At 48.3% G+C, this 25,747-nt stretch overlaps 1 protein-coding gene across 1 annotated transcript; it reads left to right on the top strand.

The window, feature by feature from the left end:
* ASF1B (anti-silencing function 1B histone chaperone) lies at window positions 1-24,923 on the top strand. The gene is made up of 4 exons (XM_030197143.1): window positions 1-284; window positions 21,014-21,129; window positions 21,818-21,994; window positions 22,815-24,923. Exons 1-4 carry the CDS (start codon window positions 176-178, stop codon window positions 23,019-23,021), a joined length of 609 nt encoding a protein of 202 aa, XP_030053003.1. The 5' UTR covers window positions 1-175; the 3' UTR covers window positions 23,022-24,923.
* Window positions 24,924-25,747: the final 824 nt, after the last annotated feature.

A 25,747-nucleotide genomic window follows, 5' to 3' on the forward strand; every position in this document is an offset into this window, starting at 1 on the left:
TGCGCGGTAGAGTCGGACGGGGTTTTTGCGCGCCCTTTTGCCCTCCCTCCTCCCCCTGCCGGGTCCCGCCGCGTTAAATTTGAACGCGCCAGTTTTCGTTCCTTCTGTCTGTCTCTCTATGCGTACGTGAGTGAGGCGCGGGCCGGCCCGGTGCGTTCTTCTTCGGTTTCCGGCCATGGCGAAAGTGCAGATCCTGAACGTGGTGGTGCTGGATAACCCGTGTCCCTTCAAGAACCCCTTCCAGTTCGAGATCACTTTCGAGTGCATCGAGGACCTGCCCGATGGTGAGTTAAAGCTGGGTGGGTGGCAGAGCCGGGGATTAGAACTCCCAGGAAGAAACAAAGCTGCGATAGGAAGAGCCAGACTATAGAGTTCCTTTGAGGTCTTGGGGGAGGAGAAATCTTTGTCTTCTCTAGTGGGAGACGTAGTAACTCCATTAAAAAAATATATATTTAGCTGCTATTACTTAATGGTGACTTTGTAGAGAGTCTTTTACTTGTGCCCCCCCCCCCCCTTAAACTCCCTCTCAAGAGCCCAACTCCATTGTGATGGGACAGGTAGAGATAGAAACAGAGAAATGTGAAGGCAGATAAAGGCCATATGACCCATCCACTCTGCCCATCCTCTGTAACCCCCAATTCTACCTGTTCCTAAGCGATCCCACATGCTTATCCCATGCCTTTTTAAATTCTGGAACAGTCCTCGACTCCACGCCTCCACCACCCTTTCTGTGAAATATTTCCTTAGGTTACCCCTAAGCCTATTCCCTCTTAACTTTGTCATATGCCCCCTCATTCCAGAGCTCTCCTTCATTTGAAAAAGGCTCTCTTCCTGTACATAAATTTTTGTTTATTTATTTACTAGTAAAAAGGCCCGTTTCGGTAGGTAGTGAAACTGGTGCTAGCAAGGTAATTCCCCCCCCCCCCCCCCTTGTTTCAGACCCCCCCCCCTCCCTCCCGAGTTTGCGCTTCAACTTCGCAGCGCTCTCCCCGCTGCTGTCCCTGCATCTCCCAGCTGTCCTCTGTGTACCTCATGCTAACGGGAGCCCATGAAGCGGGCGCTAGCAAGGTTTTCATCGGAGTGTGTATGTTTGAGAGAGAGTGTGTGTGAGAGAGAGAGAATGTGCGAGTGTGTGTGACACAGAGAGTGAGACTGGGTGCAAGTGTGTGTGTGAGAATGAGAGTATGTGCCAGGGTCCCCCCTCCCTCCCAGTTCCAGGATTGTTGTCCCCCCCCTCCCAGTTGCAGGGGGGTCCCTCCCTCTCCCTTTTCTCCCAGTTGCAGGGTCTCCCTCCCTCCCAGTTGCAGGGTCTGTCTCCCCCCTCCTTTTGTCTTTCACGTTTTAAGGCACTGTCTATCCAGTTGAAACAGCTTTAGACTTGTTTCAGATGGAACAACAATTTAAAAACGACAGTGTTGAGCAGCAGCTCATAGGTTTGCTTGTTTTTGAGTGTATACCAATGACGGCTGCGTGGGGAGTGGAAACAGAGATGAACCAATGGGCTTCCTTGCTTACCGTAGACTTGCTTGGCTCACTTCCACTCCTGTCTATTAAACGTCCAGCAGCATCTCATAGGTTTGCTAGCTTTGCTATGAGTGACCGGGGATGATGGCTGCGCGGGAGTCGGACCCACTGCTCTTTCCCTCCCCCTCTTCTGAGTTGCCACTGGACCCCACCCTGAGCCCTCACCCGCCTCCTCCACATTGGACACTCACCACAGCCACTCACTCGCCGTCTCGCCGCCCTCCCTCTTCGTCCTCTCCGAGAGTGGGAACCAGACTTGGAGAGGGAGGGCGGCGGAACGGCGAGCGTGCGGCTGCGGTGAGTGTCCACTGTGGAGGAGGGTGGGTGAGGGGGACAGTGGGTGGGGGGAGGGAGAGAGCAGCAGGTCCAGTGGCGACTGGGAGGGAGCGGAGAGAGAGGGTGGTGTCCAGCATTGACTCGGGGTCCAGGTGAGGGAGGGTGGATGGGGAGTTCAGGCAGCCGCAGCGGGAACTCGGGTAGGAGGGCGGGGGTCCAGCGGCGATTTTTTTCTTGAGGGCAGCAGCCAGTCTTGTGCTTTGGGTGATGCGCGGGGGGGCAGGAAGGCTGCGACCGAGAGGGGGTTGCGGGGGCGGCGACCTCGGGGGACGTTTCTTTCGTTAGGCTTACTGCGAGAGAGAGGGTTCGTTACAGGCCCCACCCTCTGACGTAATGACGTTTTGACGCGAGGACGGGGCCTGTTACGAACCCAGCGTGTGCCACTTCATTGGATTCTCTCTGCAGTGTGGAAGTCATGATGTTATCGTGATCTACTGTACCTAGCAGACCACCTCTGGCGGAAGCCACGGTTCCAGGCAGCTTCAGAACGTTGGCGGTGAGAATTATTATATAGGATTTGCTGCACTTGTATCCCACATTTTCCCACCCATTTGCAGGCTCAATGTGGCTTACAAAATGTTACGACATTCACATTAATAGAATAAGAATTTCAGAATATAGATACAGATAAGGTGCATAAGAATATCATGGCAATCGGCCCTTGTGATATTTAAACATTTCTATCACGTCTCTCTCTCTCCTCTCTTCCAGTGTACACATGTTGAGGTTGATAAGCCTGTCCCTATCATTTTTGCATTCAAGACTGCTTACTAATTTTGTAGCCGCCCTCTGGACCGACTCCATCCTGTTTATATCTTTCCGTTGGTGCGGTCTCCAGAACTGCACGCAGTACTCAAAATGTTTAAATCTTTTTACTGGTTTAACATCTCAAACAAAAACTATACAGCTCACAGATTCTAAAGTACGTTCTGCCAGTCACTCCCGGGGGGGGGGGGGGGGGGGGGTTACCTTTCTGTTATTTAGTTCAATTCACAACCATGAACTATACCTCTGGATAATACCAGAATGTTCACATGCAATCTGTATTTAGTGTTCAATCCCCTTTCCTCATCCTCACTAATACTCCCTTTCTTAACTACCCTTCTGATAAATCAGTGGGAATGAGAAAAAAAAAAAAAAGAGGGAAATGAAATATTTCATATATTTTCTTTTTTTTTTTCCTTCCCCTTTTTCTCCTTTTCCTTCCCTTTTTAATTTAACAAACGGTAGAGATACTGAAACCTTTCCTTCCTGCTGAAAATGTTGGATACTATCTCCCACCCCACCCATGGGCTCTGATGCTGTCCTCAGGGTAAGAAAAAGCATCACATGCATTTCCATTTAAGAGTCTCCACAAAGACTTTTTGAGTTCTTTCTGAAACAAGATCATATCTGAGCTGAAAACAAGGAGAGGAATTCAGTTGTGTGGCCTTACAACAGGAAAAAAAAAAAAAGCCTTATACCGAGACACCAATGCTCAAAAGTAAACATGGGCGCTAGAGGCTGTTAGTGCTGTACTAGCGCCCCCAGTTACCTGTGCAGAGGCCTAGATTTCAGAAGCAAAAGAACACACAGACAAGTCAAGTAGCATATTAATGAGGTCATTTTGGATTCCTTCCCAATGCCCTGAAAAGAGCACCCAAAACAAAACCGCCTTACCATAGCAAAAAATAATGCTAGGTCAGGGCAGGCATTAGGGTGTTGGAAGAGAGGATTTCTCATTCTTTCTGTAAATTCTGCAAGCTTTGAATGCTTTTGGAAGCAAAAGGAAGCCCAGCGACCCCCTTAAGTGTTGGCTGTGAGAAACAGCAGACCCAAGCAAAAGCATAGGTTGGTGGCACTTGTTTCCTGCGTCTAAATGTAAGCGTCCAAGCGAGAGAAAAATTATTTTTTTTAAGCTTATATTTAGGCAGAAAACAGAGGCCAACGTGTGCTTAATGTTCAGGTTTTACCAGGCGCATACACACAGGAGCCATACTTACTGCGGAACTGTTCTGTGCATTCGCCAAGCACAATCCTCCTGCACTCCCTAATGCTCAATATCGCATTAGTATTGTGCAGTAGGACATTGTTCTGCGCTGTTCCAGCTGTATTTTTATAGCACCAGAGCTTTGAGCATTGGGGCCTGAGCGAATGAGAACTTCAAGACATCCGATGCAGGCACATTATTATTATTATTACATTTGTACCCCGCGCTTTCCCACATAATGCAGGCTCAATGCGGCTTACATAGTACTACTGTTTTATTAAAATTCTATTAACTTTGTATTTCAAACAATGTAAAGTTGGGCTTAGTAGTGTATATAATAAGTTGAGCTAGATAAAATATGACTAGGATAAAAGAGGGTAGACAGGATAGGATACATCTAAAAGACACTTGTTAACAGCTTAACAATTCCTTTAAAGAAAACTGAGCACTTGTGTAAGGGCTCTGTAAATTGTGGGTCACCACCTCGAAAGGAGTAGCAAAACCTACATTTGGGATAGTGACCTGGTAGGCTATTCATAATGCATTATTGGCCTGCGCCTCCAAGATCACATGCTTTCTGGGACTGCGGCCAGAAAATTTGAGCTCTGATTTATGGAATCGCTCAAGAATGGGGATCCGATGCACTATACAAAGAGCTAAGCATATGGTCCCTATTTCCCAAGCATGCCTCACTGATTGTAATTTATGCTTAGGTTGTCAGGTTTTGCTATTGGGCTGTGCTGTACACCCTATTGAGTAAATCTCCTCTTCATGAAGGTTGACAACAAATGTTTAATAGGGACAGGCATGCAATTTTTTTCCCAAACGAATATTGTGCCCTACGCATATGTAGTGTGCCTGCCCACTTCTTCCTCAGAGATGCATACTTATGCCTTTTTTGGGGATGGGGTGGGAAGAGGATAGGAAAGGAGACTAGAATCCATTTTGTTATCCCTACCTCCTCATACATCTTGCTCGTTATGTGCATATTGTATGTGGCAGTAATTACTAAACTCTTGTAATTTATTCTCTGGAAACAATTTTAAGGTAAAAGTGAAATGATCACAACCATAGGGAATAAGGTTTCATCTGACAGCTGAAAAGTTCTTTGTCGCCTAAGATGCTGAAAAATACAATATTGATATCTTGGTACTTGCTTGAGGAGGGAGGGTGGTCATGTCATAGCTCAAAAGTAAGTTGGTTACATTGCCCCTGACTGGACAAATCTTGGACTTAGCAGAGTTAGAATCCTTTTATGCTGTACCTTAACTATACACTGAATTGTTATACTGTGGAAGGCCTTTCCAGCTACAGGATCAGAGTAGCTCAGTGAGCTAAAAGCGATAGGGAGGGCATGTAATATCAGTATTAGTTGGGAGACTGGCTTAGCTGTGGAACTTGGATGAAGGCTTTGTAGACTCTTGATACTAGTGCAGGGCTGGTTACAAGGTATTTTCAGAAGAGATTTGTTACATTTTATGATTTAATATAATATCCATGGGCTGATGCACAAAATCTCATGCCAGTGTTAAAAAGTGGTTAGCACCTGATTTACCGTGCTCAGAATGCGCAAAAGGTTGGAGCACCAGTTTTGGTGTGAGCTAAACATTACCGCAAAGTCCATTGAAATGCATTTAAAAATGGATGCTAATGAGGTTGATCAGTATTCCTTCTCGATGCACAGAAGGAAATGAAGGCACATAATGCTGAAAATTTACTGCCAGCTCAGGGGCAACAAAGAAGGTTTTCAAGAGTTTTTTTGTGTTTCGGTTTTGTTTTGTTTTTTCATCAGTTTCACTTGCACTGTGGTTTTTATCTCTTGCAAGCAGAAGGAAGCCTGTACAAGTTAATGAGAACCAAGCATATACGAAGTTGGAGAAAAACCAAAAGTGACAGCAGCCATCGGTCTGCTGCTGCGCTTAACTTTTTTAAATGCTCTATTTAAAAGTACAGAATAGGGCCGATGTGTGCTTCCACTTCTACACCATGGAGCTGCCTGTGGGGATTGGTGGGGGGCAGGGAACATGCACGGCGGAATCGGGGAGTTTGCGCACAAGAGCTAGGCTTGGAAACGTAGAAAAATGTAGGCAGATAGACTATACAGCGTATCCAGTCCGCTTATCCATGCCGTTTTCTTTTGAAGACATTAATGTTAATCCTAAGTTTTCAGAACACTTACAGGCAAACTTTTTAAAAGTATATAGGCATATACATCCACACAAGTTTATAAAAGCCATTTCCACATGTAGAACGTGACTTGCATACAGAACATAAGAATAGCCATATTGGGTGAGACCAATGGTTCATGTAGCCCAGTATCCTATTTCCAGTAGTGGCCAATCCAGGTTACAAGTACCTGGAAGAAACCCAATTAGTAGCACCATTCCATGCTACCAATTCCAGGGCAAGCAGTGGTTTCCCCCATGTCTGTCTCAATAGACAATGGACTTTCCTCCAGGAATTTGTCCAAACCATTCCAGATTCACTAACTACTGTTAACCACATCCTCCTGCAACAAGTTTACAGAGCTTAACTATTTGTTGAGTGAAAAAATATCTCCTTCCTATTTGTTTTTAAAGTATTTCCATGTAACTTCATTGAGTATCCCCTAGGCTTTGTACTTTTTGAAATGGCAAAAAAATCAATTCTCTTCTACTCATTCTACACCATTCAGGATTTTGTAGACATCAATTGTATCCCCCTTGGCCATCTCTCTTCCAAGCTGAAGAGCCCTAACCTCTTTAGCTTTTCCTCATATGAGAGGAGTTCCATCCCCGTTATCATTTGTTGCTGTCCTTTGAACCTTTTCTAATTTCACTATATATCTTTTTTTTGAGATATGGTGACCAAATTTGGATGCACTGTTCAAGGTGAGATCACATCATGGAGCGATACAAAAGCATTCCATATCATCAAGCTGATCAATCCATAGACTGGTGGGTTGTGTCCATCTACCAGCAGGTGGAGATAGAGAGCAAACTTTTGCCTCCCTATATGTGGTCATGTGCTGCCGGAAACTCCTCAGTATGTTCTCTATCTCAGCAGGTGGTGGTCACACACAGCAGCAGCTCTGGCTAGGCCTCCAAGCCTAATCCTTAGGTTTTGTTGAGTGCCTGGGGTTGAGGGCTCTTTTGAGCAAGTGCAAACCTGGTGGTGCCAGGTCCCTCCTTTTCTCCCTCCTCCCGCTGGCTCCGTAAAAAAAAAAAAAAAAAAAATTTGAACGTCCTTAAAGGCGTTTATTTCGACATTTATTTAAACGTTTATTGCAGCTACTCACTGGGACACCAGGTCGTTACAGCTCGGAGCGGCAAGCAGGTAATTTTTACCTTTTTATAGCGGGCAGGGGGTTCCCCGATTCTTCTCCTCGTGGCATATGGCGTCGGAGGGCGAGGGCGCAAAGAGTCGCTCCCCGGATCGCTTGAGCGCTTCTAGAGGGGATGCGGGGGTCTTAAAGCCTGATTCGCCCTTGTTGGGTGACAGTTTCGTGACCGATGAATGTCCCGGTCCTTCCTCCGGCGTGGCGGTTTTTCCCGCCATAAACGCCCATCCCCCGCTCCTCGCCTCCGCCATCTTGGCCGGCCACGCGGCTCAGACGGCTTCTTCTTGGGCCGCCCTTGAGGTTGGAGACATTAATGCCATGAACGCCCTTAATTTGGGCGACGGCACAAAAGCGGCTAAAGTTAAGCGCCGTTCTTCCCGCGCGGCTCCTTCGCGGAGTGTCGCGCTGGACGCCATTTTGGATGCGCAGCATGTCTCTCCCCCGCTCTTGCGAGCGCCGGTTGAGGGTGCGTCTAGGGCTGTAGCCCAGGCTGCGGAAGTGCACAGTCTGGGGGGTTTCTCCCCCGAGTTTGTTTTGCTGCTGCATCAGGCCTTCCTTATGCAAAACGCTGCCCCTGCTCCCTCGTCTGGTAAAGAGGTTGAGGTTCCCAGAGGTAAACGCCCTCGGGTTGATTCCCAGGCCTTGGAGGACTTTGTCTCCTCCGATGTAGATGAGGGCAGCGTATCTGAGTTCTCCCAACGGTCCTTTGCGGATTCCTTGGAGGAGACGGATCCCCGCTCGGATGGAGCGGATGACCCCTCTGCAGCGCGGCTTTTTAGCTCAGAGGATTTGCCCAACCTGTTGATACAGGCCATGGACACTTTGAAGATTTCCTTTCCGGAGGACGTCTCTCCCTCAGCCCCTGTTGGCTCTGCCATTATGCTGGGGACGAAGCGCCCGCCTAGAACCTTCCACGTGCATGATGCCATGCACACCTTAATTTCGGCTCAATGGGATGTTCCTGAAGCGAGCCTTAAAGTGGCTAGGGCTATGTCCCGCCTCTATCCTTTGACTGAAAGTGAACGTGAGGCCTATCTGTGGCCTACCGTGGATTCTTTAATCACTGCGGTGACTAAGAAAACGGCGTTGCCGGTGGAAGGTGGCACGGCCCTAAAGGACGCCCAAGACAGAAGATTGGAGGCGGCCTTAAGGTCGTCCTTTGAGGCGGCTGCTTTAAGTTTGCAGGCCTCAGTTTGCGGCTCCTATGTGGCCAGGGTGGTCCTGACTATGGTGCAGCGGGCTTCCCCCTCGGATCATTCCTTGAGGGCTGATTGGCCGGCCCTGGAATCGGGCTTAGCCTATTTGGCAGACTTGCTGTATGATGTCTTGAGGGCCTCAGCTAAAGGCATGGCTCAGACAATCTCTGCGCGGCGGTGGCTTTGGCTGAAACATTGGTCTGCTGACCACGCCTCTAAATCCCGCCTGGCTAGATTGCCTTTTAAAGGCAAGCTGCTCTTTGGGGTCGAGCTGGACAAAATCGTGACCGATCTCGGCACGTCTAAGGGCAAGAAGTTACCAGAGGTCAGGGCTCGGGCTAGTACTCGTCCCGGTACCTCCAGAGGACGGTTTCAGGAAGCCCGTCTGTACCGCCCGGGCAGGTCGGGTTCCTCTGCCCCCTCTTCCTTTAAGAGGAATTTCTCCCCCAAGCAGCATTCCTTTCACAGAGACCGCCGTCCCGGATGTGCTCCCTCCGGTCCTCCCCCAGGGTCTCGTACCCAATGACGGGGCCTTGGTCCACGCCCCAGTGCAGATTGGAGGACGGCTGTCCTCGTTTCTGGGCGAGTGGACCACAATAACTTCAGACGCTTGGGTGCTGGAAGTCATCAGAGACGGCTACAAGCTAGAGTTCTGCCGACCCTTAAGAGATGGGTTTGTACTCTCTCCCTGCAAGTCTCCGGTCAAAGCTGTGGCAGTGCAGCAGACTTTGGACAATCTGATCCGCCTGGGTGCGGTCGTTCCGGTGCCAGAAAGTCAGCTTGGCAAGGGGCGTTACTCCATTTACTTTGTGGTACCAAAGAAAGGAGGTTCTGTCCGGCCTATCCTCGACCTCAAAGGGGTCAATCGGGCCTTGAAAGTGCGGCACTTTCGCATGGAGACTCTCCGCTCTGTTATAGCGGCAGTGAAGGCAGGGGAGTACCTGGCATCCTTGGACTTCAAGGAAGCGTACTTGCATATTCCCATCTGGCCTCCTCATCAACGCTTTCTGCGTTTTGCAGTCCTGGGCCGACACTTCCAGTTCAGAGCCCTCCCATTCGGGTTGGCTACTGCTCCGCGGACCTTTTCCAAAGTAATGGTGGTCATCGCGGCCTTCCTGCGAAAGGAAGGAGTACAAGTCCATCCTTATCTGGACGACTGGTTGATCCGAGCCCCCTCTTATGCAGAGTGCGGCAAAGCTGTGGACCGGGTAGTTGCTCTTTTGAGCTCCCTGGGATGGATCATCAACTGGGAGAAAAGCCAGCTGCGCCCGACTCAGTCCCTGGAGTATCTGGGAGTTCGATTCGACACCCAAGTGGGCAGAGTGTTCCTGCCAGACAATCGGATTGTCAAGCTTCAGGCTCAGGTGGACCAGTTCCTAGTAGCCTCTCCTCTTCGGGCTTGGGACTATGTGCAGCTGTTGGGCTCTATGACGGCCACGATGGAAGTAGTGCCCTGGGCCAGGGCTCATATGAGACCACTACAACAATCTCTGCTGCAGCGCTGGACTCCGATGTCGGAGGATTATGCTGTGCGCCTTCCCTTGGACCCAGCAGTGTGCAAGGCGCTGAGCTGGTGGATGCAGACAGACAAGTTGTCTGCGGGAATGCCTCTGGTGACCCCGGAGTGGATTGTCGTCACGACGGACGCCTCTTTGTCGGGCTGGGGAGCCCACTGCTTGGGAAGGACAGCGCAGGGGCTCTGGTCTCCTGCAGAGGCAAAGTGGTCTATCACCCTCCTGGAACTCAGAGCCATTCGGTTGGCGCTTTTGGAGTTCATCCCGGTACTGGTGTTGAAGCCGGTACGGGTCCTGTCGGACAATGCCACGGCTGTGGCCTATGTCAACCGCCAGGGAGGTACCAAGAGCACCCCTCTAGCCAAGGAGGCTATGAATCTATGCCAGTGGGCAGAAGCGAACCTGGAGCAGCTGTCAGCGGCCCACATTGCCGGAGTCATGAATGTCAAGGCGGACTTTCTCAGTCGCCATACCTTGGAGCCCGGAGAGTGGCAGCTATCTGCTCAGGCGTTCTTGGACATCACGAAGCGCTGGGGCCAGCCGAGCCTAGATCTGATGGCGTCATCGGCCAATTGCCAAGTGCCGCGTTTTTTCAGCAGAGGACGGGACCCTCGATCCCTGGGAGTAGATGCTCTTCTCCAACAGTGGCCGACTCAAGAGCTTCTCTATGTGTTCCCGCCCTGGCCCATGTTGGGCAGGGTGCTAGACCGGGTGGCAAAGCATCCCGGCAGGGTAATCCTGGTGGGTCCGGATTGGCCCAGACGTCCCTGGTATGCGGACTTGATCAGGCTCTCAGTCGACGATCCTCTGCGGCTGCCAGTGGAGCAGGGCCTGTTACATCAGGGTCCCGTGGTGATGGAGGATCCCTCCCCCTTTGGTCTTACGGCCTGGCTATTGAGCGGCAGCGTCTGAGAAAGAAGGGCTTCTCAGACAAGGTCATCGCCACTATGCTGAGAGCGAGGAAGCACTCTACTTCTACTGCTTACGCCAGGGTTTGGCGTATATTTGCAGCGTGGTGTGAAGCAGGCTCACTTTCTCCCTTCACTGCTCCAATTTCTTCAGTGTTGGCGTTCCTGCAAGAAGGTCTGGAGAAAGGCCTGTCGCTCAGTTCCCTTAAAGTCCAGGTAGCGGCTCTGGCTTGCTTCAGGGGCCGCCTGAAGGGTGCTTCCCTGGCTTCGCAGCCAGATGTGGTGCGCTTTCTCAAGGGAGTTAATCACCTGCGCCCTCCTCTGCACTCAGTGGTGCCTGCGTGGAATCTTAACCTGGTGCTAAGAGCCTTGCAGAAGCCGCCTTTTGAACCCTTGTCAAGGGCATCTCTGAAAGACCTGACGTTGAAAGCAGTCTTTTTGGTGGCTATCACTTCAGCCAGAAGAGTTTCCGAGCTCCAGGCACTCTCATGTCGAGAGCCCTTTCTGCAGTTCACTGAGGCAGGAGTGACTATTCGCACAGTGCCTTCCTTCCTGCCCAAGGTTGTTTCTCGCTTCCATGTGAATCAGCAGCTCTGTCTCCCTTCCTTTCGTAGGGAGGACTACCCAGAGGAATACTCTGCTCTCAAATATCTGGATGTGAGACGAGTCATCATCAGATACTTGGAAGTGACCAATGATTTCCGGAAGTCGGATCATCTGTTTGTCCTGTTTGCAGGTCCTCGTAAGGGTCTGCAGGCTGCTAAGCCTACAGTGGCAAGATGGGTCAAGGAAGCCATTGCAGCGGCTTATGTGGCCGCGGGGAAGGTGCCGCCTATCCAGCTGAAGGCTCACTCCACTAGAGCTCAGGCGGCCTCGATGGCAGAGGCCGGGTCCGTCTCCTTGGAAGAGATATGCAAGGCGGCAACTTGGGCTTCGGCTCATACATTCTCCAAGCATTACCGCTTGACTGTGGCTGCACGGGCGGAGGCCCGGTTTGGAGCTTCAGTGTTGAGGTCAGGGATTTCAATGTCCCGCCCTGGGTGAGTACTGCTTCGGTACATCCCACCAGTCTATGGATTGATCAGCTTGATGATATGGAAGGTAAAATTATGTATCATACCTGATAATTTTCTTTCCATTAATCATAGCTGATCAATCCATAGCCCCTCCCAGATATCTGTACTGTTTTTATTCTGGTTGCATTTCAGGTTCAAGTTTAGTCTTCAGTTACTTCAGAAAGACTTCGTGTTCAAGTTTTTTCACTTGGATTCTTCAAGAGTTGAGACGAGTTTGTGTTACAGTGAGCTGCTGCATTCCTCTCCCCTCCGTTTTACGGGGCTGGATTGAGATTTAAATTCTGCCGGCACTCCCTCCCGCTTCGTGCGGCTGTAGGGCAGCTTTGTACCCCTCCCGCTTCGGCGGTGTTAGGGTCAGTCAGCTCCTCCCGCGGTTGCGGTTGCAGGATAAGCCAGATCCTCCCGCATCGGCGGGTGTGGTGTCCCTCCCTCGCTCCGCGGGGATGAGCTGGACGGATTCCCCTCCCCCACTTGTGTGGGGATGAGCTGGGTTAATTCCCCTCCCCCGTTTCGGCGGTGGTGAGCTGGGCAGAGTGTCCCTTCGTGGGTGTAATTCTCTAAGTGCTGAGTCCTGCAGATGGAGCTTTGATATCGACATACTGAGGAGTTTCCGGCAGCACATGACCACATATAGGGAGGCAAAAGTTTGCTCTCTATCTCCACCTGCTGGTAGATGGACACAACCCACCAGTCTATGGATTGATCAGCTATGATTAATGGAAAGAAAATTATCAGGTATGATATAGTATTCTTGGCAACCTAATAATTCCTAGCATCCTCTTTGCTTTTTTGGCTGCTGCTGCACAATAGGCAGATAATTTCAGTGTGTTGTGTACAATGGCACCAAGATCTTTTTCTTGGGTGCTGACTCCCAAAGAGGACCCTAGCATCAGGTAGCTACGATTTGAATCGTTTTAGAAAATGTTATTGTAAGTGGTTAAAAGGAAAAATCCTTTTTCAAAATTGCAAATAGTAAAAGTTACAGGGCATTTATAGACTCATCACCTGGACCCAATTTATTTATTTGTAACATTTGTATCCCACATTTTCCCACTATTGCAGGCTCAATGTGGCTTACATAATACCGTAAAGGTGTTCACCAAGTCCGGTAGAGAAACAAATACAAGGTGATGTGGTCCAATAAGGTTCATGATTTTCTGCACAGTGGGGATAGAAGTGAGGAAGGGTTATGGGTGTCCATTACCAGCTGTGGTTTTACAGTGTTGCAGAGTTCAGGGACTTATGTTGGGTTTGTGGGATATGCCTTTTTTTAAACAGGTAGGTTTTTAGTGATTTTCTGAAGTTTCGATGGCCGTAGGTTGTTTTCACGGCTTTTGGCAGTGCGTTCCATAGTTGTGTGCAAGCTGTGTGCATAAGTTGATTTGTATTTGAGTCCTTTGCAGCTCAGTTAATAGAGGTTTAACTGATCCGATTGTGTTTCTGATTGGTAGTAGGTCTGTGAGGTTTGTCATGTATCATGGGGCTTCGCCATAGGTAGTTTTGTGGACCAGAGTGCAGATTTTGAAGGCAAGCCAGTGCAGTTTTTCTCGGAGGGGTTTGGCACTTTCGAAAAGTGTTTTACCAAATATCAGCCTGGCTGCTGTGTTTTGAGCGGCACATTTTTGCTGAAGACTTTTTGAAGCAACCATTGTTTAACTGTTTTATTTTTTTGCGCGTTTATTAATTATGAATAATGGCAGAAGGAAGCTGCCTCTCTAGTGAAAGTCCCAGATACGTTGATCGTTGCCGTGGCCGTGGCAAAGCTGTAGGTCTGCAGGGTGGGGAGGGAGGAGGCTGTCATCCATTTTCAGCCGTGTAAAGGGGAAGCTGCTGTCGTGGTTCCGTCGGCGGAGAGGATCGGGACGTCGGCGCGTCTCTACAAAGCGAGGGGTTTTTTTTTGGCGCCGGCGGGATTTTCACTTTCCCTCTAATGACATCGGATTGGTATTTCTCTAAACCCCGCGTTCTTTCCGTTCTCGACGATTTGATTGGTCGGCTGCCGTAAAACCGGAAGAATAAGGCGCGCACTGAGCAGCGCCCTCTCCCGGCCGGCGGAGCGTCTAGCCTGAAACCGGATTTCTGGGCGTTCTCCCGTCGATATAGCTGGTCATCCGCAAAAAAAAAAAAAAAAAAATAGAACTGTTTGGGTAACACGTGTAGAAGTGGCCATAGCATTTTCACCTCTTGAAGAACGACCTACATGCACTTCCCCCCTGGAGGCTGATGTTAAATTTTATATCTGAGGCAGTGGAGGGTGAAGCGGTTTGGCCATGGTCACAAGATAAAGACTGGCAGGACAGGGTTGATTAGTCCAGGGGGTACCCCATTGCAAGACTACAAGCCCCAGCATGCAATGGGGGTAAACCCAGGACTGGATGATCCTTGTCATAAGAACATAAGTTGTGCCCTACAGTGAATCTGGATACAGTTGGCAGCCTTTCAGAAAGAGCATAAGCTGAAGTAGCAGGATCTGAATCTTGGCTGTTTCAATCAGAAGAGATTGTCTGCCAGGATCAGGTGGGCTTTGTGAAGCAGACTGTTGCTCTAAGGGGAATATATAGAAGCAGATAAGTGAGTGGGGCATTCTCCTTTCAAATGCTGATGTGGTGTACTAGTGACATCAACTGCTTTTAAAAAAATGCAAGCCCTTGGTTTGCTGACAAACCATAAACACCATCTAGACCCCTCCTTAATCCTGAAGAGGATTACTGTGTTCTCAAATTTATTTGGATAACACTCACATTAGCCCAATAACACTAACACAGCTTGAAGTACATTCATTTTTGTTCATCCATTAACAGGAATTTGCTACAACCCAACCGCATATAATGCTTAAATATCCCAGGCAAGCAATGAAAATTAACTGTATGCATGGCCCTGCACTGCTGGTTTCACTTGGCAAGATTCCAAGAACATAGTTCAGAGGTGTGTTGGGGGAGGGGGGAAGAAGAGATGCAAAGGAGATATAAACAGTGCTGTCCCGAGGCAAGCACACTTTGAGCCCAAACTTCCACCACCTGAAAGCATCTCAGTTCCTGGGCCTTGGAAGCTTGTGCTGGAGGCATGAATGATGAGAGGAAGTGGTCCGGTTATGAGCTTCCTTGACTAGAAGATATGCCAAGGTCTTTTGAGTCTGGCTGTTTACCACTGTGGTCCTTATTTCAGAGCATTGTGCTTTGGGAGTAGAACCGGCCCAGTCCAGCTGCAGTGATGTACTAAAGTGTGCCTTCTGGCTTCAGACCCCTCAATAGGGGAAGTGAACGTTCGTTTTCACAAACACAACAGGAACAACGCAAAACCCAAATGGTGACCCTACGGGGAGATGTTGCCTGAAAGTTCTTTAATAAAAGCATCAGAAGAGGACTCTACACGGCCACCTGCCTCAGGAGTCACGGTAAACACTCTTCGACTAGAGCTGTTAGAAATATTATCTGGTGCAACAGTACAAGTAAGTCAATTGACACTCTGTTCTACATATCATATGAGTTCAGAAATGAAAGGTAAACTGCTGCTGCTGAGTAGTTATCACATGAATCCCAGTTCATATTTCTTTATTCCAGCACTGAGCTTACAAGACCAGATCAGCGTCGTCATATAGCATTGTTGCCAAGTGACTGGTTTTTCCACCAAATTAGGATCTTTGTATTTCCTTTTTTTTTTTTTTTTTTTTAAACACAGCTCCTGTGATTACCAGAGATGAGAACAAGATTGTGGAGCAAGGGCTGGGCTCTTCCACACGTGTACATCAGCACGGGTCATTTGATAATCTTCTACTCTCTCTTGTTTTTTTTTTTTATAGGACACTGCACCATTCCTCAGTTGCACGACATCTTTGGTTACCTACTACTACTACTACTATTTAGCATTTCTATAGCGCTACAAGGCATACGCAGCGCTGTACAAACATAGAAGAAAGACAGTCCCTGCTCAAAGAGCTTACAATCTAATAGACAAAAAATAAATAAAGTAAGCAAATCAAATCAATTAATGTGAACGGGAAGGAAGAGAGGAGGGGGTAGGTGGAGGCGAGTGGTTACAAGTGGTTACGAGTCAAAAGCAATGTCAAAGAGGTGGGTTTTCAGTCTAGATTTAAAGGTGGCCAAGGATGGGGCAAGACGTAGGGGCTCAGGAAGTTTATTCCAGGCGTAGGGTGCAGCGAGACAGAAGGCGCGAAGTCTGGAGTTGGCAGTAGTGGAGAAGGGAACAGATAAGAAGGATTTATCCATGGAGCGGAGTGCACGGGAAGGGGTGTAGGGAAGGACGAGTGTGGAGAGATACTGGGGAGCAGCAGAGTGAGTACATTTATAGGTTAGTAGAAGAAGTTTGAACAGGATGCGAAAACGGATAGGGAGCCAGTGAAGGGTCTTGAGGAGAGGGGTAGTATGAGTAAAGCGACCCTGGCGGAAGATGAGACGGGCAGCAGAGTTTTGAACTGACTGGAGAGGGGAGAGGTGACTAAGTGGGAGGCCAGCAAGAAGCAGATTGCAGTAGTCTAAACGAGAGGTGACAAGGGTGTGGATGAGGGTTTTGGTAGAGTGCTCGGATTTTACGGATGTTGTAAAGAAAGAAACGACAGGTCTTGGCGGTCTGCTGGATATGAGCAGAGAAGGAGAGAGAAGAGTCAAAGATGACCCCAAGGTTTCGAGCTGAGGAGACAGGGAGAATGAGAGAGCCATCAACAGAAATAGAAAATGGGGGGAGCGGGGAGGTGGGTTTGGGGGGGAAAATGAGAAGCTCGGTTTTGGTCATATTTAATTTCAGGTGGCGTTGACACATCCAGGCAGCAATGTCAGACAAGCACGCTGAAACTTTGGTTTGGATGCAAGGTGAGATATCAGGGGTAGAAAGGTAGATTTGGGAGTCATCAGCATAGAGGTGGTAGGAAAAGCCATGGGATGAGATTAATGAACCAAGGGAAGAAGTGTAGATAGAAAAGAGGAGGGGACCAAGAACAGAACCCTGGGGTACGCCGACAGGCAGAGGGATAGAAGTAGAAGAGGATCCACCAGAGTGAACACTAAAGGTGCGGAGGGAGAGGTAGGAAGAGAACCAGGAAAGGACAGAGCCCTGGAATCCAAGTGAGGACAGGGTATCGAGAAGTATGCTGTGATCGACAGTGTCAAAAGCAGCGGAAAGATCAAGAAGAATGAGGATGGAATATTGACCTCTGGATTTAGCCAGTAATAGGTCATTGGAGACTTTAGTAAGCGCAGTTTCGGTTGAGTGGAGAGGGCGAAAACCAGATTGTAATGGGTCAAGAATAGCATGTGAGGAGAGAAAATCAAGGCAGCGGCGGTGAACAGCACGCTCAAGTAATTTGGAGAGAAAAGGAAGGAGGGAGATGGGTCGGTAATTAGAGGGACAAGTAGGGTCAAGTGAAGGCTTCTTAAGGAGAGGTGTGACCACAGCATGTTTAAAGGCAGCAGGGACAGTCGCAGTGGAAAGTGAGAGGTTGAGAATGTGACAGATAAAAGGAATAAGAGTAGGAGAGATGGCATTAAGAAGGTGGGTGGGAATGGGATCAGAGGAACAGGTGGTACATTTTGAGGAAGAAAGGAGAAGTGTAGTTTCCTCAATAGTAACTTCAGGAAAGGAGGAAAGGGAATGAGGGGAAGGAGAGAGAGGGAACGGACTAGTGGAGGGAGAGCTGGTGAGGTAGAGAAAGCAAGGTTTATCTTTTGAACCTTGTTGTGAAAGAATTCAGCAAGGGTCTGAGGAGATAGTGAAGGGGGAGTTGGGGGAGGGGGCACCTTGAGGAGAGAGTTCAATGTGGTGAAGAGAAGTCGAGGATTAGAGCCAAGAGAGTTGGTCAGTTGGATATAATAATCCTGTTTGGCACGTAAAAGAGCAGATTGGAAGGAGGTCAGCATGAACTTAAAGTGTAAGAAATCAGCAAGGGCCCGAGATTTCCGCCAGAGGCGTTCGGCGGAGCGGGTACAGGAACGTAGGTAGCGGATATTAGAAGTCAGCCAAGGTTGGGGTTTTGTACGCCTTACAGGGCGGGTCATCAAAGGTGCAAGAGTGTCTAAGGCAGAGGATAGAGTATTGTTGTAAGAAGAAACAGCCTCGTTGACAGACGTGGATGGTGCCACAGTAGAGAGGAGGTTTGAAACATGGGAGGATAGAGATGAAGGGTCAATGTCGTGAAGATTCCTAGATAAATTAGATAGGATAGGACAGGACTGGGAGGGAGGAGATTTAAGTGTGAAAGTTATAAGATGGTGATCAGAGAGGGGAAGATCGGAGGCAAGGAAACTAGAGGGTGAACAGTTGGAGGAGAAGATGAGATCAAGACAGTGACCATTTTGATGAGTGGGGGAGGTGGAGCATAGTTGGAGATTAAAGGACGACGTTAAAGCGAGTAACTTGGAAATATAAGAGTTGGAAGGATCATTAGCAGGAATATTAAAGTCACCAAGGATGAGAGAGGGGGAGGAAGGATCATGGAAGAAGGCAAGCCAGGCATCAAAGTCACTGAGAAAGGATGAAAGGGACTTATCAGGGGGACGATAAATGACCGCTATTCGAAGAGGCAGAGGAGAGAAAAGGCGGATAGAGTGGACTTCAAAGGAGGAAAAACAGTGAGATTGAGGTGGAAGAAGGGGTTGAAATCTGGAGGAGGGAGAGAGAAGTAGTCCAACACCGCCCCCACGGCCAGCAGGGCGAGGAGTATGTGAAAATAGATAACCGCCATGGCACAGGGCTGCGACTGAAGCAGAGTCATCAGGGCAGAGCCAGGTTTCTGTTATGGCGAGCAGATGGAGGTGACGCGAGATAAAGAGGTCCTGGATATAGGGGAGTTTGTTACCTGCATATTGAAGCAATAATACACGCTTAATATAGCTATGACCCCTGATGCAAGCTTTGTGCTAAAACATGATCATGTCTGACCAGCTAATTCAGACTCTTGGCACTTGTGGCTCAAGTCTCTACTTTGGCCATCTCTACATAAGTATTGCCATACTGGGACAGACCAAAGATCCATCAATCCCAGCATCCTGTTTCCAACAGTGGCCAATCCAGGTCACAAGTACCTGGCAAGATCCCAAAAAAGTACAAAACATTTTATACTGCTTATCCCAGAAATAATAGATGTTCCCCAAGTCCAATTTAATAATGGTCTAGGGACTTTTCCTTTAGGAAGCCGTCCAAACCTTTTTTTAAAACTCTGCTAAGCTAACCAGCTTTACCACATTCTCTGGCAATTTATATCTCTGCTCTTTGTTTTGCTGTGTATGATCTGCAGAATAATTTTTTTTTTTTTTTTGAGGAGGATGTGCTATGAGTATGACCCTGTGCTCCTAGTAAGCTGCCTCAGAAATACAACTGTGGTTCTCCTGTTGCTCCTTGCTTAGAGCTGTGCCAGGGAGGAGAGGTGGTGGAATAGGTTAGCCTGTGGACTGTGTGGTCCCTCCCCCCCCCCCCCCCCCCCCCCTTGCTTTATGAAAGATCACTTAAATGTAGCTGGTTTTAGGATGTCCTCAGATGAGTTTATTGAACTGCCAGAGCCACTACATAAGAAAGTTGTAAAAGTGCTAATGAAAATACATTTGCGTTTTTAGGATAGGCTGATCAGATTCAGACTGTCAAGCAGTGGCGTAGCCAGACCTGACGTTTTGGGTGGGCCCAGAGCTAATATGGGTGGGCACTAGGTGTGAGTAGTGTTTCTTGGGATACTCTAATAATACCTTAGAGTGCACTTGATGATGGATTTCTAAGTAAACAGTCTGTGCAACAGCTCTCCTGCATTAACACAAACCACATACCTGGTTCATGGAACACCGACATTTTTAAATATAGTGATTTTATCCCATATCTTAAACTTAACCAAATATGACTGCTATAAGGCAAACATGTCAATGACAGATATCCTTCAAACTTTGCTTTGTAATAAATGCAATGCCTGATTAAGCTGTATTCATAAAACAGGTAAATGCCTGACATCTACAATACTACTTTATCCTAAAGCAAAAAAATAAAAATATATATTTTATTTACAGTTTGTCTCTGGTTTCTGTTTTCCTCATCTTCTTTTCACCATCTTCCTTCCATCCAGCATCTGTCTTCGCTCTCTCTGCCATCCAGTGTCTCCCCTTTCTGCCGTCCCTTCCATCCACTGTCTGCCCTTTCTCTCTGCCCCTTCAATCCACCATTTGCCCTCCCTCTCCCATGCATCCAGGGTCTGCCCTCCCTCTCGCTGCCCCTGCTTTTCAGCCCCCAGTTTCAGCCCCAGCCCCTTTTCTCCCACCAGTTCGGAGCTTCAGCCCCCAGCCATTTCTCCATGTCCCCTTTTCAGCCCCCAGTTCCTTTCACATGCATTAGGGCCCCCCCCCCCTTTTCAGCCCCAGACCCATTCTCCCTCCTGCCCCCTTCTCCCATCTGAGCCCCCCTCCCCGATCCAGTCCCCACCTGCCTACCAGACCCTCCGAAAGGACAGACGACCCTCTTCTTCCCCTGGCACCTGACCTGACCCAGCCTTAAAAAAGCAAGCAAATCACCTCCCTCATCGCGTTCGCGTTGGCCCTTTCTTCACTGTGTCCCGCCCTCTGATGTAACGTCCTATTTCCGCGATTTGCTTGCTTTACAGCAGCAGAGCAGACGCCAGGCGCTTCACGGACTTTTTTTTTAAGGCTGGGTCAGGTCAGGTGCTGGGTGGCAGAGGAAGAAGAGGGTCGTGTCCGTCGGGGGAGCTGGTGGGCAGGTGGAGACTGCGGCGCCAGCGGAGCACCCCCCCACTTGCTGACACCGGGATGTTGGCTGGGCGGGCCAAGAGGGAAAGTGGCTGGGCCTGGGCCCATCCAGACCCGCCCGTGGCTACGCCCCTGCTGTCAAGGCCAGTCATGGGCTTGGAATTGACCCTGTACTCTGCATAATAAATACAACAGCTATAACATGGGGGCCTTGCCACCAGGGCAACACAGACCAGTACTAGGACATGGGAATTGTCCTTTTTCTAGCCCATAACTTTCTTTTTCTTATCCTTCTAAAAGTATTTTCCTTTTAGCCTGTTACTTAAGCAATGCACATATCGGAATATGTGAAATTCCTGACTAGTGGAAGCTTGAAAAGAGCTGCAGTATCCATGCATCTGGGCCAGCCCTGCACCGAATGGGGTGCAGTTTCTCTGCTCCTCCTTTCTTCAGTCCCCTAATGATTTGTCCTCCTTTTCAGACCTAGAGTGGAAGATCATTTATGTTGGCTCAGCAGAGAGTGAGGAGTACGACCAGATTCTTGATTCGGTCCTGGTGGGGCCTGTGCCAGCTGGAAGACACATGTTTGTTTTTCAGGTGAGAGGACTTGGCTTTTAAAAATAAACAGAGGATAACTAGGAAAATAAAAAAACACAGGCCTCCAGCTTACTGTTCAGTAGATGTTTTTTATGTATGTGATTTAAATATTGTGACCAAAGCTGATCAAAGTTTTTCTGCATGCACTATCCTTCATCTTCATAGTTAATTGGTTCCCACTATTTCCCCATTGGATTTGATGAGACCCTGATGTAAGGAGGGGGGAGGGAGGTTCAAACACTCAAATCCCCATTTAGTGGAGAACCAATGCATTGTATGCAGAGGGTGTATAAATGCAAGGCAAGACTTGGATGGATGAAGGAAGCCTAGACACCCCTCTTTATTCACTTCAGAGATGCCCTCCGAGGCTTTGGTAAGAGTTATGGAAGGGGCCTTTGACCTCAAAAGCTCCTCTGCTTGAAGTTTATAGAACACGAGTGCCACATTGAGTCAGACTAAAGATCTAGCTACAAAGTTTTCTGCTTCTAACAGTAGCTAAACAGGTCACGAGTATCTGCCAGAAAACTGAAGTAGCAAGATTGTATGTTACTGACCCCTAGGGATAAGCAGTAGTTTCCCCCAGGTCTGCCTTATGGACTTCTTAATGCAGCTATACCGGCTGTTTTTACCACATCCTCTGTCAGTGAAGATCTGTACATGTTTTCTTGAGCCAGTATGTTTCTTCCAGGCCGATGCCCCCAACTCCAGCCTCATTCCTGAAACGGATGCTGTTGGTGTGACAGTGGTACTGATCACATGTACGTATCGAGGTCAAGAGTTCATTCGAGTGGGTTATTACGTTAATAACGAGTATGTGAGCCCTGAACTGAGAGAGAATCCCCCCTTGAAGCCAGATTTCTCCCAGGTAAGACTAGTGTCTGGGTGGGGTGAGTTGGTTTGGGTGGTGAGAGAATGTGCTTCATCTGGACCAGGGCTTCTCAGAGCTGTTCTGGATACCCTACAGCCAGTTGGGTTTTCAGGATATCTGCTGTGGGAAAGGGGATGGGATTTTTTTTTTTTTTTTTGGTGATACAGCCTTTGTGATTAGACCATGCAGTTCACGTATTATATACAAGTACTTATTGTGTACCTGGGGCAATGAAGGGTTAAGTGGCGCTCCTAGAGTCATGAGGATGTGCAGTTGGTATCAAACCCAGTTCCCCTAGTTATAGGGCTGCTGCGCTAACCACTGGACTACTCCCATCCAATATGCATGAGGTAAATGACAGTGCATGCAGATCTCTCATGCATATTCATACTGGATATCCTGAAAATACAATTGGCATTAATTCTTCTGAGTGACTGTTTTTCTGTTTCTCATACATTCAATCCTTTTATTCAAATGACTTAAAGGTTCTGGATGTAAAATGTTGACAATACATCTGGGTTTATGCATGGGGGCAGTGCCGTCCTTCAGTGATACATGTAATGTTGAGTGCAGTTAAAACTAACTGCAGTGAGAAGCCGGAAATGGATTAAGAACAGCTGCTGGCTGGTGTAAATTTAATCTAGATCAGTCTGAGGCAGGCATGGTACCAAAAGCGCCATTATCTCAGCTGCTGGAAAAAAAAATCTGACCCTCTCCTTCCCCTCTTGGTAAAAGGGTAGGGTTGTACCTTGCGCATATGAAACTGTCTGCTTCAACTATCCCCCTCCCCTGTCTTTTTTTTTTTTTTTCTCTCCAGCTTCAGAGGAACATCCTGGCTCCCAACCCTCGTGTGACCCGTTTCCACATCAACTGGGACAACACCTCTGATCAAAAGATGGAGGACATTGAGAACGTGGACCCCATCCCCAATAACATGCTTCCCCCAAACTGTACTACTTCCAAATGCCTGGCACCTGGGGGAGCTCTGAACCTCATTCCCGAGAACTCTATGGACTGCATGTAACCCAGTTTTTGCTGATGTTGGGGTGGGGGAAGGGAACCTCTTTGGAGAATAAGAAAAGGACAGTGGGAGTCTTTGCAATGTGACCTGTTTGACCTGAGCGCTCCCAGGACTGTGGTGTGTACTTGTCTGTGTTGGACTGGGTTTGCAGGTTTTCGTTTTATGCAGAGCATTGTCTGGCATAACCCGAGGGCGGCTTCAGCATTAAGAGGAGCAGGGGGATTCAAGTGCCTTTTTTTTTTTTTTCAGAAAGGTTGGCCCTACTCTAAGGGGAGCAATTGGGCAGAAGTCTCTGTGTCTGGCTTCTCTTAGGTGTGGGCATTTTTCTTGAGGAGAGCATGTCCACAGAAGGCTGAGAGCATCATACACGCATAATCTCCTAGTCTCTTGACTGGAAGCGCCAAATGGCATCTAAGGAGAAATGAGTAGGGTGTAGGTGTACAGTGTTTTTTGGTGCTCTGGAACTGACCCTTCAAATCTCCTTTTTTTTAGATATGAATCGTGGACTCTGCCTGCTTTCTACCTTTTCTTGTGGTGCTTCATGGGGGGGGGGGGGGGGCGGTGGCATGCACATCCTTTGGACCCATCCCTACCCTGATTGCTGCCTTAGTGCAGGTGTTCTGTATGGTATCAGGCTCTTTGTAACAGTGTTTTTCATAACACTAAAATCTGAGTCACATAATAGGTTTACTCTGTGTATTCATCTATCACTAGCAGACACCCTCCTTGCAGTGCATTGGTGGGGGAGTATTTTTTTGATTAGCAGTGTTGAGCAGAAATCTGACTGTGTATATAGCCTTCATCCTATCCATGTGTCTGGTACTGCTTCACCCCCCACCCCTCCCCTCATGAGATAATCACTGTACCGCTGGGGGTTCAGGAATGAACAGTTGTCTCCTGAAGTTTTTTTTTCTACTGTCCTGAATTTAAACATGGATTTTAAGTATTACAGTATCAAACTGAGGAGCTTTGGGCTGTGACCTCACAGGGGTGGGGGAGGGAACCTCCTAGAGCCGGGAGGATTTAATTTTTATAAAGTGATGGGAGAGTGTTGGTAATACTTCATGGTAACTAATGGTGTCTTTTTTTTCATAAACCATGCCAAACTGAAATCTAGCAGTGCATGTGGTGGCCACCCTGGAGGACACAGCCAATGATTCACCATAGTGCTATAATCTTGTGGCTTCTGTTAATAAGATGCATCCAGCCACCTTCCTGTGATTTGAATGAGGGGGAACAGGAGTGATGAGCTCTTAACACTATCAAGGAAAATAACTGGCCATACACTGAGGCTGGAGCTCTGTACTGTTACTGAGCAGGAGCAGCCAATGTATGTAGAGATCTTTCCCCAGGTTCACTTGGCCCAGCATGCCTGGGTGTGTGGGGGTAACAGGAATGTGTACATACTTATATGGGGCATAACTTAATGTATTTCCGTTTTGTCTTCAATCTAGACGTACATCTCGCTGTCTCCCACTAGTGGTGGAGATATACAGCCTCCTTGCTCTTGGAAACTTAAAAAAATTTCAGAAGCCACCTTTGTGTTGAAAGGGGAACCCTAAACCGATTGCCCAAATCTGCATTTTGGTCAGGGGTGAAACGACATGTATCTGAAGGGACAGGAGTTGGGGCTGAGAGTGGCAGATATTCCAGAAAAAAAAAATTTAAAAATCCTCACCACAGCAAGGGTTAAATTAGTGTTGTACTTTATCCAAAATAATTTCTATATTGTGACTGAACTTTTGAGTAAATTTTTCATGTCCTCTGAAGGGTATTTAAAAAAAAAATTGCATTTCCTAGCTGTGAGCATGTTTTTCTAAGGTCATTGAACCATTTTTGTACATTGTAAAAATCATTTTTATATTAGTAATTTAGCTCTAGAAATAAAGCACTTAGGATACCTGACCATAGTTTTTGCCTGTGTGTGAGATTCATTGTTAAAACCGTGTCTTTGGCAATCGGTCAGAGCATGAACTTTTTTTGGTGTGATCATTTTTTTTTTCCTAAATATTCACACATTGGTAACTGGTGCTGTGGAAAGCCTGGGATCTGATGCTGAGATGGTGCTGTGTAACCAAATATTCTCCGAGGACAAGCAGGCTGCTTGTTCTCACGACTGGGTGACGTCCGCGGCAGCCCCCACCAACCGGAAGAAGCTTCGCGGGCAGTCCGCACGCAGGGCACGCCCACCGCGCATGCGCGGCCGTCTTCCCGCCCGTGCGCGACCGTTCCCGCCAGTCTTTTCTTTTCCGCGCCTGGAGAGAGTCGTGCGTCTGCCGCTCTCTCTTAGTCAGCCCCGGAAAACCGTCGCGTTGTTCGCGAATTCGTTTATTTTTTGTTTCTGTTGCCGTGCGCTCCAGTTTTTTCCTTTTTCATTTAAAAAAAAAAAAAAAACAAGAGAGCACGCGCTTTATTTTCCCTCGTTTTCTAGCGGGGGCGTCGCGCCGCGCGGTCGATTATTTTTCGAGGTGTGATTTACCGCCACCATCGACGACTTTAACTTCGCCGACGCGATTTTTCCGTCGATGTCCTCGAAGGTCCCGAGTGGATTTAAGAAGTGTGGTCGGTGCGGCCGGCCTATCTCGCAGACCGACACCCAAGCTTGGTGGCTCCAGTGCCTCGGGCCGGAGCACAATATCAAGTCGTGTTCTTTTGTGTCTTGGTCTCTGGAAACGGACTCAGGTTGCGAGGCAAGTTCTTCGGGACCGTCTTTTTGGAATTTGCGCCGG

This window comes from Microcaecilia unicolor, chromosome 3, assembly GCF_901765095.1.
Source record: "Microcaecilia unicolor chromosome 3, aMicUni1.1, whole genome shotgun sequence".
NCBI classification, from domain to species: domain Eukaryota; kingdom Metazoa; phylum Chordata; class Amphibia; order Gymnophiona; family Siphonopidae; genus Microcaecilia; species Microcaecilia unicolor.